General features: G+C 45.5%; 1 protein-coding gene across 3 annotated transcripts in view; it reads right to left on the bottom strand.

Annotated features, from left to right (window-relative positions):
- Positions 1-15,276, bottom strand: part of LOC309568163 (BTB/POZ domain-containing protein 2) — a 285,622-nt gene that overhangs the window by 185,494 nt on the left and 84,852 nt on the right. For all 3 annotated transcript variants that reach the window (XM_082273789.1, XM_082273788.1, XM_082273787.1), the window contains exon 4: positions 12,959-13,064. In XM_082273789.1, the coding sequence (XP_082129915.1) occupies positions 12,959-13,064 (106 nt within the window). The remainder of the gene's footprint in view (positions 1-12,958; positions 13,065-15,276) is intronic.

Genomic DNA, 15,276 nt, shown 5'->3' with positions numbered 1-15,276 from the left:
GAAGGTGCCGGCATGGGGAACTGAAGACAATGGGCAAGACCGCCTGGGGTGAGCTCACCGCTGGATCCTGGGGCAGGGGAGTGTCTGTTTTTAAAAGTCAGCAGCTACACTTATTGTTTTGTTTTTATTTTTACCACAGGTGACTGGAGCTCTGCTTTAAGACAGCTCTCATTGGATACCCTCGATTTACTGTATACACGACATGTGCTCTCAAAAGTCAGAGCGTATGTTGCACCAGTGTGATCCGGGCCTCAAGGTGAGACGATGGATGCAGCTTGACTGCCACTAATCCAAATCATTGGAAAAGTACTGCCATAGGCTCCAGGGTGGGAGTGCATAAACTTGACGAGAACCCTGCCTTGTTCCCTGGTATAGGGTAAAGAAAGAAGATCTGGGCCTGCTGTAATACAGGGGGTATAGAAAATAATCCCCCCCCCCTTAAAATAATTACATATTGTGGTTTTCCAGCTTGAAATGAAGATGGACCGTTTGTTTTATCCAGCTTTATTTACTCTGTTTTACTACTGTATTTGCAACTTTATATTGAAGTGAAAGATAGAACACCAACATATCAGAAAAAAATATTTCAAAATCAGAATTATCCCCTTCATTATTTTGCTTTAAATACAGCCTTTGGTCTGTTGGGATATGGCTCTACAAACATTTAACATCTAGACTTTGCAATATTTGCTCACTCTGCTTTTCAGACCTGCTCAAGTTAGTTAATTTGATGGTGACTGTTTGTGGACTACAGTCTTCAAGTCATTCCACACATTTTTAATGAGGTTTAAGACTGGGCTCTGACTATGCCATACAAGGACATTCAGGTTTTTCACCTTCAAGCACTGTGGTCATTTTTTTGTGTGCTTTGGGTCATGGTCATGTGGGAAGGTAAACCTTCCTATTGAAACTTTCGGGCAGAGAGCAGCAGACTTTCCTCAAGAATGTGATGGTATTTTGCTCGATCCAGTTTTACTTCTATCCTGACAATGCTCCAGTCCCTGCTGCAGAGAAACACCCTCATAACAAGATATTACCACCTCCCATGTCTTACTGTAGAAATGGTGTTATTTGGATGGTGAGCTGTATTCGATTTCCGCCAAACATATCGTTTGGTGTGGAGGCAAAACAATTTAATTTTAGTCTCATCTGACCTTTTTCCATCTATAAGGTGTGCTTTGGCATAAATCGCATTCGTGACTGCATGTGGCCTTTCTTGGAGTGGCTTTTTCCTTGCAACCCTCCCATAAAAGCCATGTTTGTTGAGATTTTGTGATATTGTTGTCACATGCACACAATGACCACTCTGTCAAATTCCTGCAACTGCTGTAGGCCTCTTAGTAGTCTCTCCAGCTTTCTCCTGGCTCTTTTATCCAGTTTGGATGTCCTGATCCCGGGAGGGTCTGTGTTGTACCAAATACGTTCCACTTCTTATTAATAGACTTAACTGTGCTTCTAGGCATTGATAAAGCCTGTCCACAACTTTATTCTGGAGATCCCAATCACAGGGCTTTGCCACCCATAGTTGATTCATTGCTTCAGTTGCACTACCAGAGACTAAAAAGATCCCGGAAAGCTCTTTAAATGCTGAGCTAATCATAATGACCACAGCTGATCACAGTTTAAAGTTCAATTGCAGTGTGCCATTGGGAAGGTGATTCGCTACACCTGATTGAGTTTACAAGTCATTTTTAGTAAGGGGGGATCTTTTCCAACTCTGATTTTGGATTTTGCATAAGTATAAAAGTGTATAGGTACAAGTTTATTCCTCAGCTGGGTCTCAAAAGCATCGTACATAAGCAGTCTGACAAAATACAAAATGGGTCTTGCAGCCTGTAACTTGAATTGTCTGACCCTCCTACTGTAGATTGGTGGGTCCTTATATTTACCTCCAGAGTAGCGAACCAAAACACCATTACAGGAGAACACAGATGGAAGTCTCCATGTCTAAAGTATCATGTGAGCCATATACCAAAGCTATTCTAGAGAAGTGTGGCAATCAGCAGTACTAAAAGTACACTCCCATAGGTCTGGATTCTTTCAATGCCATATACTGTACCTGTCATGGTATAAGCCCTTGCTAAGCCAGACCGGGCCATGGTATCTCCACCAGAACCCATTCCACAGCATGAATTCTGGGCTGAGTAATAACATGTCAGTGTAACATGACTAGTTTTAAAGAGGAAGTTTTTAATTGTTTTAATTTTTAATTGTACCTACAGGTAAGCCTATATTAAAGGCTTACTTTTAGGTACTGTGAATATCTCCTAAACTTGCACAATTTAGGAGATATTCAGAGTGCATGCAGCCGATGTCATCGGCGCATGCGCTCTTGAAGGTCTGGCTTACTGTGCTGGACCTTCAGAGCCTGTGCCGTAAACCCAGAAGAAAAACCGGGGAAGATGTCAGCTGTCTCAGCGGTGTGTGGCTCATTATGCCTTTGTCTTAAAGAGATTTTGAAAAAAAAAAAATCTGTAATTCCCAGTTCACACTGGGGCAACTTGTCAGGTGACCTGACAAGTCGCACTCCATTCAGTGCAATGGAACCGTTCTAATCGGAGCAACTCAAGTCGCTCTAAGAAAAAAAGATTCCTGCACTACTTTGGGGGCGACTTGCATTGACTTCTATTAGAGAAGTCGTTTAAGCCCCGCTGAAGTCGCGCTTCATGTGGCGGCTTCAGAGTCTGGCGACTTTGAAGCCGCCCAGTGTGAACCCAGCCTAAATCCAATGGCTTTATGTACATCATGTGCGAAGCAGGACGATAAACCCTGCCTTGTACCCAGAGGATGCAGGAGTGTAACTGAGGCCAGGAGAAACTTAGAGAAAAGGCTTCACGGGACAAGTTGCACTGTCCTGCTGGAGTGAAGGATAAGGCAATTATTCTTCTTTATTCCTCTAAGATTTAAAGTGTTGCTAAACCCATAATAGTAAAATCTGTGTGTAAAGCATGCTTGTTATATTCACTGTGGAACCTAAGGTGTTAAACCTCTGCAATGTATATAAAAGGCGGTGTGATCCTGTCTTCTCTGATCCTCCCCTTCCTAAACTGACTTCAATCCATCTCTTTACAGAACAGAGCCTTAGGAGTCCAGCTGCACATGCTCATTTTGGTGTGTATTGCTAGAGTGTTTTCTTTTCTTGGGAGAGTGCATGTGATCAGCACGGTCCAGACAGAGAAGAGTAAGGGAAGAATGAAAACTCCTTCAACAAGCTTAAAGCACATACTGATACAGGTCACAAGACTGCTATATACTGCTGATGAAAAAAAAGGTATTTAGCAGTTTATATTTACTAAAACTATTGCATGTCCATGTTCGGTGTACTGTGGGAGACCAGATATAGTCAATACAGGGTCCTGAGTTTAGTAACACTTTAACCCTTACAGTGAGGGGGGAGCACTGCAAGGGTATATTTTATTGTGCCTGAAATTGGACTTTAAAAAAGGTAGTAGTTGAAACAGGTATTTTTATGAATAAGGAGGTGGTTACTTCTGAACGAAGCATACAATAGTAAATTCTAAAAAAAAAAAACTAAGGGTTTCCTAAAAGAAAGAACCTAGCTGTTGTGGAGAAAAATAATATGAGGGGAAAAAAAAATTGGCATGTGCGTATGTATTCACCCCCTTTCTTATGAAGCCCATAAAAAGCTCTGGTGCAACCAATTACCTTCAGAAGTCAGCTTATTAGTGAAATGATGTCCACCTGTGTGCAATCTAAGTGTCACATGATCTGTCATTACATATACACACCTTTTTTGAAAGGCCCCAGAGGCTGCAACACCTAAGCAAGAGGAACCACTAACCAAACACTGCCATGAAGACCAAGGAACTCTCCAAATAAGTAAGGCTGCATTCACACTTAAGCATAGCGTTTTCGCGCGTTTATCGCAATTTTTTCCACGATTTCAGGCGTTTTTTGGAGGCAGGCATTGACATCTATCAAAAACGCTGGTAATCAGCCCAAAAAGAAGCTCATGTACTTTTTTCAGCTACAGGTGTTTTGCTTCAGGCGTTAAAACGCTCAGATGTGAACAGGGGCCATTTAAATTAATGGGGTTTTATTTGTTGGGCGTTTTGGAACGTTTTTTTTTTGAGCGTTTTTGGAGCTGAAAAACGCTCAAAAAACGCCCAGGTGTGAATGGAGCCTAAGGGACAATGTTGTCGAGAAGTACAACTCAGGGTTAGGTTATAAAAAAATATCCAAATCTTTGATGATCCCCAGGAGCACCATCAAATCGGTCATAAGCAAATGGAAAGAACATGGCACAACAGCAAACCTGCCAAGAGACGGCTACGGCTGCCCACCAAAACTCACGGACTGGGCAAGGAGGGCATTAATCAGAAACCTAAGATAACCCTGGAGGAGCAGCAGAGTTCCACAGCAGAGACTGGAGTATCTGTACATAGGACGACAATAAGTCGTACGCTCCTTCGAGTTGGGCTTTATGGCAGAATGGCCAAAAGAAAGCCATTACTTTCAGCAAAAAACAAAATGTCACGTTTTGAGTTTGCGAAAACGCATGTGGGAGACTCCCAAAATGTATGGGTGAAGGTGCTCTGGTTTGATGAGACTAAAATTGAACTTTGACGATCAAAGAAAACGCTATGTCTGGTGCAAACCCAACACATCACATCACAAAAGAACACCATCCCCACAGTGAAACATGGTGGTGGCAGCATCATGCTGTGGGGGAAGTTTTTCAGGAGCCAGAACTGGGAAACTGGTCAGTGTTAAGGGAAAGATGAATGGTGCTATATATACAGGGATACTCTTGAGCAAAGCCTGTACCACTCTGTGCGTGATTTGAAGCTAGGAACGAGGTTCACCTTCCAGCAGGACAATGACCCCAAACACACTGCTAAAACACTTGAGTAGTTTAAGGGGAAACATGTAAATGTGTTGGAATGGCCTAGTCAAAGCTCAGACCTCAATCCAATAGAAAATCTGTGGTCAGACTTAAAGATTGCTGTTCACAAGCGCAAACCATCCAACTTGAAGGCGCTGGAGTGGTTTTGGAAGGAGGAATGGGCAAAAATCACAGTGGTGGCAAGCTCAGAGACTTATCCAAAGCGACTTGGAGCTGTGATTGCCTCAAAAGGTGTCTCTACAAAGTATTGACTTTAGGGGGTGAATAGTTATGCACATTGACTTTTTCTGTTATTTTGACCTATTTGTTGTTTGCTTCACAATAAAAAATAAATAAATAAATAAATAAATCATCTACACAGTTGTCGGCATGTTCTGTAAATTAAATTATGCAAATCCTCAAACAATCCATGTTAATTCCAGGTTGTGAGGCAACAAAAAAATGCTAAGGGGGTGAATACTTTTGAAAGGCACTGTACCAGTAAAAAATGCAACCAGGAGATAAGTAGGCTAGGTGTACCAGAGTGAGTCCTAGGACTCTCAAATGGTGCTAGCCTGGAAAGTGGCCATGGTATGCAGATGTCTGCATAGGTAGCTCAAAATGCAAAGAAGTATATAGAGGTGGGGTTACATAAATTGGACAGCTACACTTAATGCCCTTTATATTTCATACTATGGACCTTTAAACAACACTGTACTTTAAATACTTTTTAGCAAAGGAAAAAAATAGTCTTTAGGCCCTGGAAAAATACTGTAGATATTTGGTGATGAAGAGCCTCCGATACAAACAATTAAACTATCCAGAAAAATACTTTTTTTTTTTTTTTTTTTTTTTAAGATCTTACCGTAAAATCTTTTTCTCTGATGTCCATCGACAGACACAGCCTCATCTCCATGAACTGAGTGGGTTATGCTGCCACCTGCAGAAGTAGTCTAGGCAGTACGTTCATACAAAACATTTAACATATACACGCCCACAGGGCTGTCCCTCCAGGCATAACCCCCACTGCCACAGCCCAGCACATCAGTTTAGTTGCAAGCAGTGAAGACAAAAGAACCATCCCTATACAGAGGGACGGGTGCCGAGTCGGTCAATGGACATCAGAGAAAAAGATCTTACGGTAAGATCTTCCAAAAATCTTATTTTCTCTATAGTCCATCGACAGACGCAGACTCATCTCCATGAGCTGAGTGGAACGTCCCAAAGCAGTTTAGGCATGAGGGGTGGGAAAAATGCAACCAGACAGTAACGTCAACTCCAAGAGACTAAACCTAGCCAACTGGGCAACATGGAGCTCAACCAAAAACAGGAGCTCACCCAGATAAAAAAGACCCCTAAGAAAATAACAAAAAAACATTCTCTTATGAAACAGCAGCCTGCAAAACCTTGCAGGCCAAAAGAGGCATCCAAAGATGCCAACAAATCCACCTTGTAAAATTTGGTAAAGGTGTCGCTGCCTTAAAAACTTGTACAATAGAGGCCTGATGGCGAAAAGCCCAAGAGGCAAGCAGCGTTCTAGTAGAATGCGCCTTTACAGGAAAAAGGAGGAACCTGACCCTTGACTGAATAAGCAACAACCGTCTGCCTGATCCATCTTGAAATGGTCGCAGGGGACGCAGCCAAATCTTCGTGAGGACCGTCCGAAAGGACAAAGAGTCCAACTTCAAGGACTCCGTAACCGCCAGATAAACCCTTATTGCCCGAACCACTTCCAGAGAGTGCAAGGCAAGTTCTTTGTGATGTTTAGGCTTTCGGACATAAGGAAGGCCACACAATGTCTTCATTCAGATGAAAACCCGACACCACCTTAGGAAAAAAGGACAGATCAGGTCGGAGGACCACTTTATCCCTGTGAACAACCAAATAAGGCGGACAGGACAGTGCCGCCAACTCAGACTCTGCGGGCAGAAGTGATAGCCACTAGGAAGGCAACCTTCTGCGTCAAAGAAAGCAGAGAAATCTCCCCAATATCCTCAAAAGGAGGCTTTCTGAAGAACAGACAAAACCAAAATTAAGATCCCGCGGCGGTAACTGGGATCTCCGTGGAGGAGCCAGATGACGCACCCTCTGAATAAAAGTGCGAATCAAACCATGAGTAGCTAACGGACGTTGGAAGTAAATAGCCAAAGCCGACAACTGGCCCTTGATGGTGCCTGACGCCAAGCACTGCTCAACCCCTTTTTGTAAAAAGGCAAATATAGAGAACAAGCGAGGGCGCAGCTGCAGAGATTCACACCATGCAATGTACGATTTCCACGTACGGAGATAGATCTTTCTAGATGTCGACTTCCTGGCCGTCAAAAGGGTAGGAATCACCAAATCAGAGAGACCTCTATCCCTCAACACCTTGCTTTTAACAGCCAAGCCGTTAAAGCCAGCGACCGTAAAGCAGGATGGAAGATTGGTCCTTGAGATAGTAGATCTTTCTGCAGAGGAAGACGCCATGGAGGATCCACGACCACTTTTACCAGTTCTGTGTACCAGGACCGCCAAGGCCAATCGGATGCCACCAGAATGACTGGAATGCCTTCCATCGCCACTTAGCGAAGAAACCTCGGCAAGAGAACAAGCGGAGGGAAGGCATAGATCAGGCGATACTGACTCCAAGGTGCCACCAGAGCGTCTGTGGCGTCGGCCAGAGAAACCCAAGACCTGGCCACAAACCTCTGAACTTTCCTGTTGCGGCAAGATGCAAACAGATCCACCTCCGGAGTCCCCCACCGGGCACACAGGATATGAAACACCTCCGGATGGGGGGACCATTCCCCTTGATCCTCCGGTAGTTCCGTTGTCCAAGTTCCCTGGGCATAGAGCTTCCCCAGCACTGCACCCCAGGCCTGACAGGCTGGCGTCCGTGGTAACCACTGTCCAAAACACCAGCAGGAAGAACTTGCCTTGGCACAGGACAGGTGACTGAAGCCACCAAGAGAACCGGTTTTGTGAGATAGCTCAACCGCATCTTCAGGTCCAAGGATCTCTGTTCCATTTTGCAAGAATCTCTTTCTGCAACTGTCTCGTGTGAGACTGAGCAAACGGGACCGCTTCGAAGGTCGAGACCATCAGACCCAAGACCCTTACGCAAGCCCGCAATGAGGACAGATTGGTCTCCAGCAGCAATCGCACCACTCTGTGCAACTTCTGAAGCTTGTCCAAGAGAAGGAAGACCCTCGCCAAAGCAGAGTTGAAGATCAGCCCCAGATAAGTGACCCGCATGGACGGTGTCAGGGCAGATTTGTGGAAATTTGATCCTCCACCCAAATTCCTGAAGGGTCTGAAATGTGATGGAAACATCCAGCAGATCTAAATGGGAGACTGCTTGCAACAGGAGATCGTCCAGATATCCCACAATGGAGATACCCTGTTGACATAAGGCCAGCACGGGGGCTAAGACCTTGGTAAAAACTCTGGGAGCCGAGGTGAGACCAAAGGATAAAGCCACAAACTGAAAGTGCTCCTTTGCCCCCGCAAAGCGGAGGAATCGCTGGTGTCCCTTGAATATGGGGACGTGGAGATACGCATCTTTGAGATCAATGGACGCCATAAAACCCCCTGATTCAAAAGATGCCACCACCGACCGAAAGGACTCCATTTGGAACTTCTGCACCCGCACAAAGTGGTTCAAAGCCTTGAGGTCCAGGATTGGACGTACTTTGCCCTCCTTTCTGGGCACCGTGAACAGATTTCAATAGAAACCTTGAGAGCGTTCCTGTGGAGGAACCGGCACAATCTCCCCTTGAGCCAGGAGATCTCGCACAGCTTCCTGCAGATCCTTCAAACGCTCCGGAGACAGGTGCAGATTCAACTGAAAGATCTTGTACCCGGATCAAATCAGTTAGCAAACCCAATCGTCCTGAATGAAGGAAGTCCAGGGTTTCTGAAAGAAGCGCAGACGCCCCCCCCCACCCCTGAGACGGGTGAGGGCGCCCCTTCATGCTGAAGAGGACTTTTCTGCAGCACCGGACTGACCGGCCTTGGGCTTGTCCCAAGGCTTCTTAGTTCCTCCAGAAATTCTAAATGGCTTTCCATTTTCTTGCGCCCCGTAGGCAAAAAAAGCGTTTATGAGCAGAAAAGGAGGGACCCCGCTTAGTACAGGATGTCTAACCCTTGGAGGATTGAGGACAAAGAGTACTCTTCCCACCAGTCAGGCCCTTTACCAACTCATCCAATGAGTCGCCAAACAATCGTTCTGCCAGAAAGGGGAGATTAGCCAGGGCTTTCATAAAAGCTTGGTCAGCCAACCAGCTCCTAAACCAAAACCACGCGTCTTACAACAATGCCCACAGCCAAAACCCTGGCCACCAGGGGAGCCGCATCCATAGAAGCATCACACAGGAACACCAGAGCCTGGATCACCTGGTCCAGCAGTTCCAGAGGAACAGTCTCGGGGTCCAAAGACTCTCGCAAAGCCCTAATACATTTTGTCACCGTCTGGGAGACTAACACAGACACAAAAACTGGCTTCAAAATGGAACCCCCCAGCATGTAAAGATGGCGGGAAAGGGATTCCGCCCGCCTTTCCACTGGATCCATAAAAAACGTGGAATCCTCCACAGGCACAAGGGTAGATTTGTTTAATCTGGAAACAGGATGGTCCACCTGAGGCGGCACCGTCCAATGGTTGGAGACCTTTTCAGCAAAAGGGTACTGGCGTTTAAAGCGTTTTGGCACAACTAACACGTGCTTAACTGGCCACCATTGGTTATTCACAATATCATGAAAAGTGCCGGGACAAGGGAAAACCCTGTCAGCTTTTGGAGACTTCTGAGAGCCAAAAGCCACCCGGTGTGGGCTCATCAGCCAATTTTATTTTAAAGAAATAATCAGAGCTTCCACTAATGCATGTTCCAGCGCTGCAGCTGAAGACAGGTCCTCCTTACCATCTGACTGCGAGGACGGTGACCCCTCAGGAAGCAGGGCGTCCGGGGGGGGCGACCCCAGCAGCCTCTGAATCAGAGGACACCTCCACAGATGGAGAAGGCAGTGGCTGTTTTCGGTTATCAACCTTTTTCATGACTAAATCAACTTTAGTCGCCAGGCTTTCCAAGGCTGCTGAAATCGCAGCCAGCGACTGCGATCCGGACTGTCCGGGAGTCGCACAGAGTGGGTCTGAGGGTGAAATTCCAGTTTGGGACTCCATATTGCAATTTGCAAAAAACGGAGTACTGTAGCTTTAAGAGTGCCAATCGCGGTATCCACCACTGATCGCATCGGTCTGCAGGGAAACTAAACTGACAGGAGAAAGTGCAGGAATATGCTCGCAGGGACCAAGTACTGTTCCATCTCAGACACACCGTCCTCCTGATTCTTCCAGCAGCATGGAGAGAAAGACAGGAAGTGACCTCGGCCAGTAGCAGGAAACAAATGGACAGGAAGTGATGTGCCTGAAGAAGGTCACACTGCTCAGCATAGCACAAGGGCTACACAAAGATGGATGCCCATACATATCAATAGGAAGCTACAGGGAAAATGGCTGCCTCTTACAGGTCTATTGTGAAAAGTTCACATTGCCCACGGCGTGCAGCTAGGGACCGACACATGGAGGCCTCAGGAACCAGCAAGCCCAAGCTACCATGTCACCCCCCCCCCCCCAAACCAATCTATTAACCTTCTACGATGAAGTGAGCTGCCACCTAGATAAAGGTAAGCCTGTGGATGTGGTGTATCTGGACTTTGCAAAGGCCTTTGACACCGTTCCCCACAAACGCTTACTGTACAAACTAAGGAAGGTAGGTATGGACCATAAGGTGAGTACCTGGATAGAGAACTGGCTCCAGGGGAGAGTACAGAGGGTGGTGATTAACGGGGAGTACTCGGATTTGGCGGGTGTGGAAAGTGGGGTCCCCCAGGGTTCTGTCCTGGGACCAATCCTGTTTAATTTATTCATAAATGATCTAGAGGAGGGGATATCTAGTACAATCTCAGTATTTGCAGATGATACTAAATTAGGCATGCCAATATCTTCTATGCAGGATGTGGAAACCTTGCAAGCAGACCTGAACAAAATAACGGGGTGGGCAACTACATGGCAGATGAGATTTAATGTTGAAAAATGTAAAGTAATGCACTTGGGGGCCAGAAACCAGAAAGCAAGCTACTCACTAGGGGGGGAACCTCTGGGTGAGTCTAGGATGGAAAGGGACCTGGGGGTACTGGTAGACAACAGGCTTGGCAGTGGCATGCAATGCCAAGCCGCCGCAAGCAAAGCCAACAGAATACTGGGTTGTATAAAAAAGGGGATTCACTCCAGAAATAAAGAGATTATTCTCCCGCTCTACAAGACTCTGGTCCGGCCACATCTGGAGTTTGCTGTCCAGTTCTGGGCACCGGTCCTCAGGAAGGATGTGCTGGAACTGGAGAAAGTCCAGAGAAGGGCAACAAAAATAATTAGGGGAATGGAGGACATCAGCTATGAGGAAAGACTACAAGCACTGAACCTATTCTCTCTGGAGAAGAGACGATTGAGGGGGGATATGATATCAATGTACAAATACTGTACTGGCGACCCTAGCATAAGGAACAAACTATTCAGAGAGGAGATACAATAAGACACGTGGCCACTAACTAAAACTTGAGGAAAGGCGGTTTAACCTTAAAGTGCGTAAGGGGTTCTTCACTGTAAGAGCGATAAGGATGTGGAATTCTCTTCCACAAGCAGTCGTATCAGCAGGGAGCATTGATAGTTTCAAAAAACTATTAGATGGACACCTTAAAGACCACAACATACAGGGGTATACAATGTACGGTTAAAAGCAAACACACACACACATCATAGGTTGAACTGGATGGACTGATGTCTTTTTTCAACCTCACTAACTAACTATGTAACTATGTAACAATTAGAAAGAGAGGGAAGACTTGCAATTTGTCAGTTCCCATAGGGGATTTTCTCTCACTATCTATGTAAAGTCAGTAGTGGAAGGACAGCAATAAAAACTTCATTAGACGTTCTAAACCTTCTTTATTCTTAAAGCCTAATTCCAGGTTTTAGTGAAGATTAAATAGTTTGCATGGATCATGTTGGTGAAACAAACCATTTACTTCACAAACTGTTACAGCGATTGAGTGCGTTGAATAAACTGCATGTATTTCCTCAGCTCATCCCCAGAGTTATTACCTTTTGTATCACTTGACCCTCCCTTTTAGATTGTAAGCTCTAACAAGCAGGGTCTACTGATTCCCCCCGGTATTGAATAATATTGTAAGTGTACTGTCTGCACTCATATTGCTAAATAAATCCTGTATAATGATTTTAGACTCCACTACATACAGTATACAGCAATATGTTCTGATAGTAGGACAGGAACTTCCCATCATACTTTCAGAACAAAATAGAGCCAGGCTGAGTGCTGCTCAGCCTCTCACAAGGAACTGTGCATTCTATGAATGAATAGAAATCATCTTCTGATGGGCTGGAGGAGAAGAGGCGGGCAGATGACATCCACATCCCCACCTCACAGCATACAAAGCAAACGGCTAAACAGTACTCACCTCAAAATGATTGTGTTCCAAGTGTGATGGGAAGGTTCTGTGCTCACTGCTACAACACAGTGCTGTATACTGTATGCCACACACAGTTAGTTACACGGCACAAAAAGCCGCTGCATCGGATAGTGAAGTAAATAGAATGTTTGGACCAGCTTGCTCCAAACAAGCTATTTAAAAACGTCACTCAAACTTGGAGTTCTGCTTTAAGCCATAACAAAAATGCAAGTGCCAGTTGATGGTAGATAACAGCATGTTCCAAATTCCCTTGTTTCATTAACTCCTCCAGCTGCTGTGGTTTAGCAGTTTTTAGTGAAGAAAACCACAAAATTATTCTTGTGTTAAGCGAAATAGGTGGACTACCTTAGTTTACATTTTGACACTGCTAGTGGCCTGGCTGTTATGCTAAAACTCTTGCTTTAGTGATCAGATCAGGAGTTCCAACTTTACTAGCTACATAATTAAGACAGATTTTTCAAAGTGCAGAAGCCACAGATAACCAAGCAAATGCCAATTACAGGAGATCAGCAATAACAGTTGACATATTTCTCCCCAGGCAGGTTTATGTTAAGAGCTTGTTTACATTTTGAAGCACACCTATAAAGTTACCTAAATCAATGTCCGTAAATCCTTCTGCATTTAGGGCATCAGAAGTGTTTTTATCAATGTTTTCCAAGCAGAGACTTGCAAGCTGAGGTTCATCAAAAAGGCGAGCCTGAATTGTGTGGAGGAAAAAAAAAAATCAAATTATTATATGCAGGATAAATAGAATGGTATGAATGTGCAATACTGACAATTCTTTGGAAAAAAGTGGTTGAAAGGAAGCTTCAAACACTCGCCCAGATAAAATCATTAAAATGTCATAAGTTTCACTGATAGCAGCTACTGTAATAATAAAACGATCTTTATAAAATGTAATAAATACTAAAAGTGGAAAATATTCAGCACTAATTACATTCAGCAGCACTCAATATGTGCATGCATATTGTTAATCGTACAGTCCTCATAAAACAAATGAGTTTTATATCCATAAAGTCTTTGTTTTGGAAAAAACTGAATTTTTGTAAAATCTTACCTGTAAAATTCCTTTCTCTGAGTCCTCCGACAGTCGCCGCCTCTTCATATTCGTCACATATGGGGTATTAGACTTTGCTCCGAAGGAGTAGCTAGGCAACAGAATATGTTAACAATAAAGCTTTAACATATCCCACCCTCAAGGGGTGGTCCCCTCAGTCAATACCCTCCTACTTCCTGCAACCATATCTCAGTTTTAGTGGAATAGCAGTAGAGTATACATTCAAACCCCAAAAGAGGGGCGGGGGCGGCGACTGTCGGAGGACTCAGAGAAAGGAATTTTACAGGTAAGATTTTACAAAAATTCCGTTTTCTCTTACGTCCTCCGACAGTCGCCGCCTCTTCATATTCGTCACATATGGGGACGTCCCAAAGCAGTGCAAACATGAGGGGTGGGAAACGCATCCGCGCCGAAAGGCAACGCAGTCTCCGCATTAAAGAAAGGAACCTTACCAAAGGAAGGAAACCAGCTGGGCAACAGCAAAAACAAGTGCTCAACAGGAGCAACAACCCAGGAAAAGACAAAAAAACCAGGGGATACAAAAAACTATCCCAACAGCCAGGAGTCCCCAACAAGGGACCCTATGGAACAGCCGCACTAAGAACCTTGCGGCCAAAGGAAGCATCCGCCGATGCCTGAACATCTACTTTGTAGAATTTTGTGAAAGTGTGTACGGTCGACCAAGTCGCCGCCTTACACACCTGGGCTACAGAAGCCCCATGACGGCAGGCCCAAGACGTACTCAGTGATCTAGTAGAGTGCGCCTTCACAGGCACAGGGGGAACCTTCCCCTGCAAGGCATAGGCCTGTTCAATGGTCTGCCTGATCCATTTGGCAATGGTAGAGGCGGAAGCCGCCATGCCCTTCCGAGGACCCTCTGGAAGAACAAACAAGGAGTCAGTCTTACGAAAAGACTCAGTCGATTTAAGGTAAACCCTTATCGCCCGAACAACATCCAGAGAGTGCAATCTCACCTCCTTCGGATGTTTAGGCTTCTTGCACAACGAAGGCAAAACAATATCCTCGTTAAGATGGAATTCCGAAACTCGTTTCGGTAGAAAAGAAGGATTAGGTCGCAAGACCACCTTATCCAAATGAACAACCAGGTACGGAGACTTGCAGGACAAAGCCGCCAGTTCCGACACTCTGCGAGCCGAAGTGATCGCCACCAAAAAGGCGACCTTTTTGGACAACATAGACAACGAGATCTCCCTGATCTGTTCAAAAGGAGCACGTTGTAACACAGATAGAACGAGATTCAAGTCCCAAGGGGGCAAAGGATCCCTCCTAGGAGGAACCAGATGCCGCACACCCTGAATAAAAGTGCCAACCAAGGAGTTGGAAGCCACGGGACGTTGAAACAGAACGGCCAGCGCCGACACCTGACCCTTAATCGTAGCCAGCGCCAAACGCTGATCGACACCCGTCTGAAGGAAAGACAGCACACGGGAAACCGAGTACGTGCGGGGTGAAAACCCCCTGGACTCACACCAGGCAAAATAGGCCTTCCAAGTACGGTAATAAACCTTCCCCGAGGAAGACTTCCTCGCGTTGATCAAAGTATGAACGACCTCTGGAGAGAGACCCTTCTCCTTCAGGACCTCGGTCTCAACAGCCAGGCCGTCAAAGCCAGCGACTGTAAAGCAGGATGGTAAATCGGTCCTTGAGACAGTAGATCGTCTCGAAGAGGCAGACGCCAAGGAGCGTCGACCGCCAGATTCACGAGGTCTGCGTACCAGGACCGGCGAGGCCAGTCCGGTGCCACAAGAATCACCGTGCTGCGTTCCGAGTGCAACCTGCGAAGGAACCTGGACAGCAACTGAATCGGTGGAAACGCGTACATCAGCCTGTA

The sequence above is a fragment of the Pelophylax lessonae genome, assembly GCF_965119305.1.
Source record: "Pelophylax lessonae genome assembly, chromosome: 1".
Lineage (NCBI taxonomy): Eukaryota > Metazoa > Chordata > Amphibia > Anura > Ranidae > Pelophylax > Pelophylax lessonae.
The sequence above is the reverse complement of the archived record's forward strand: the minus strand, read 5'-3'. Positions and strand labels throughout refer to the sequence as shown.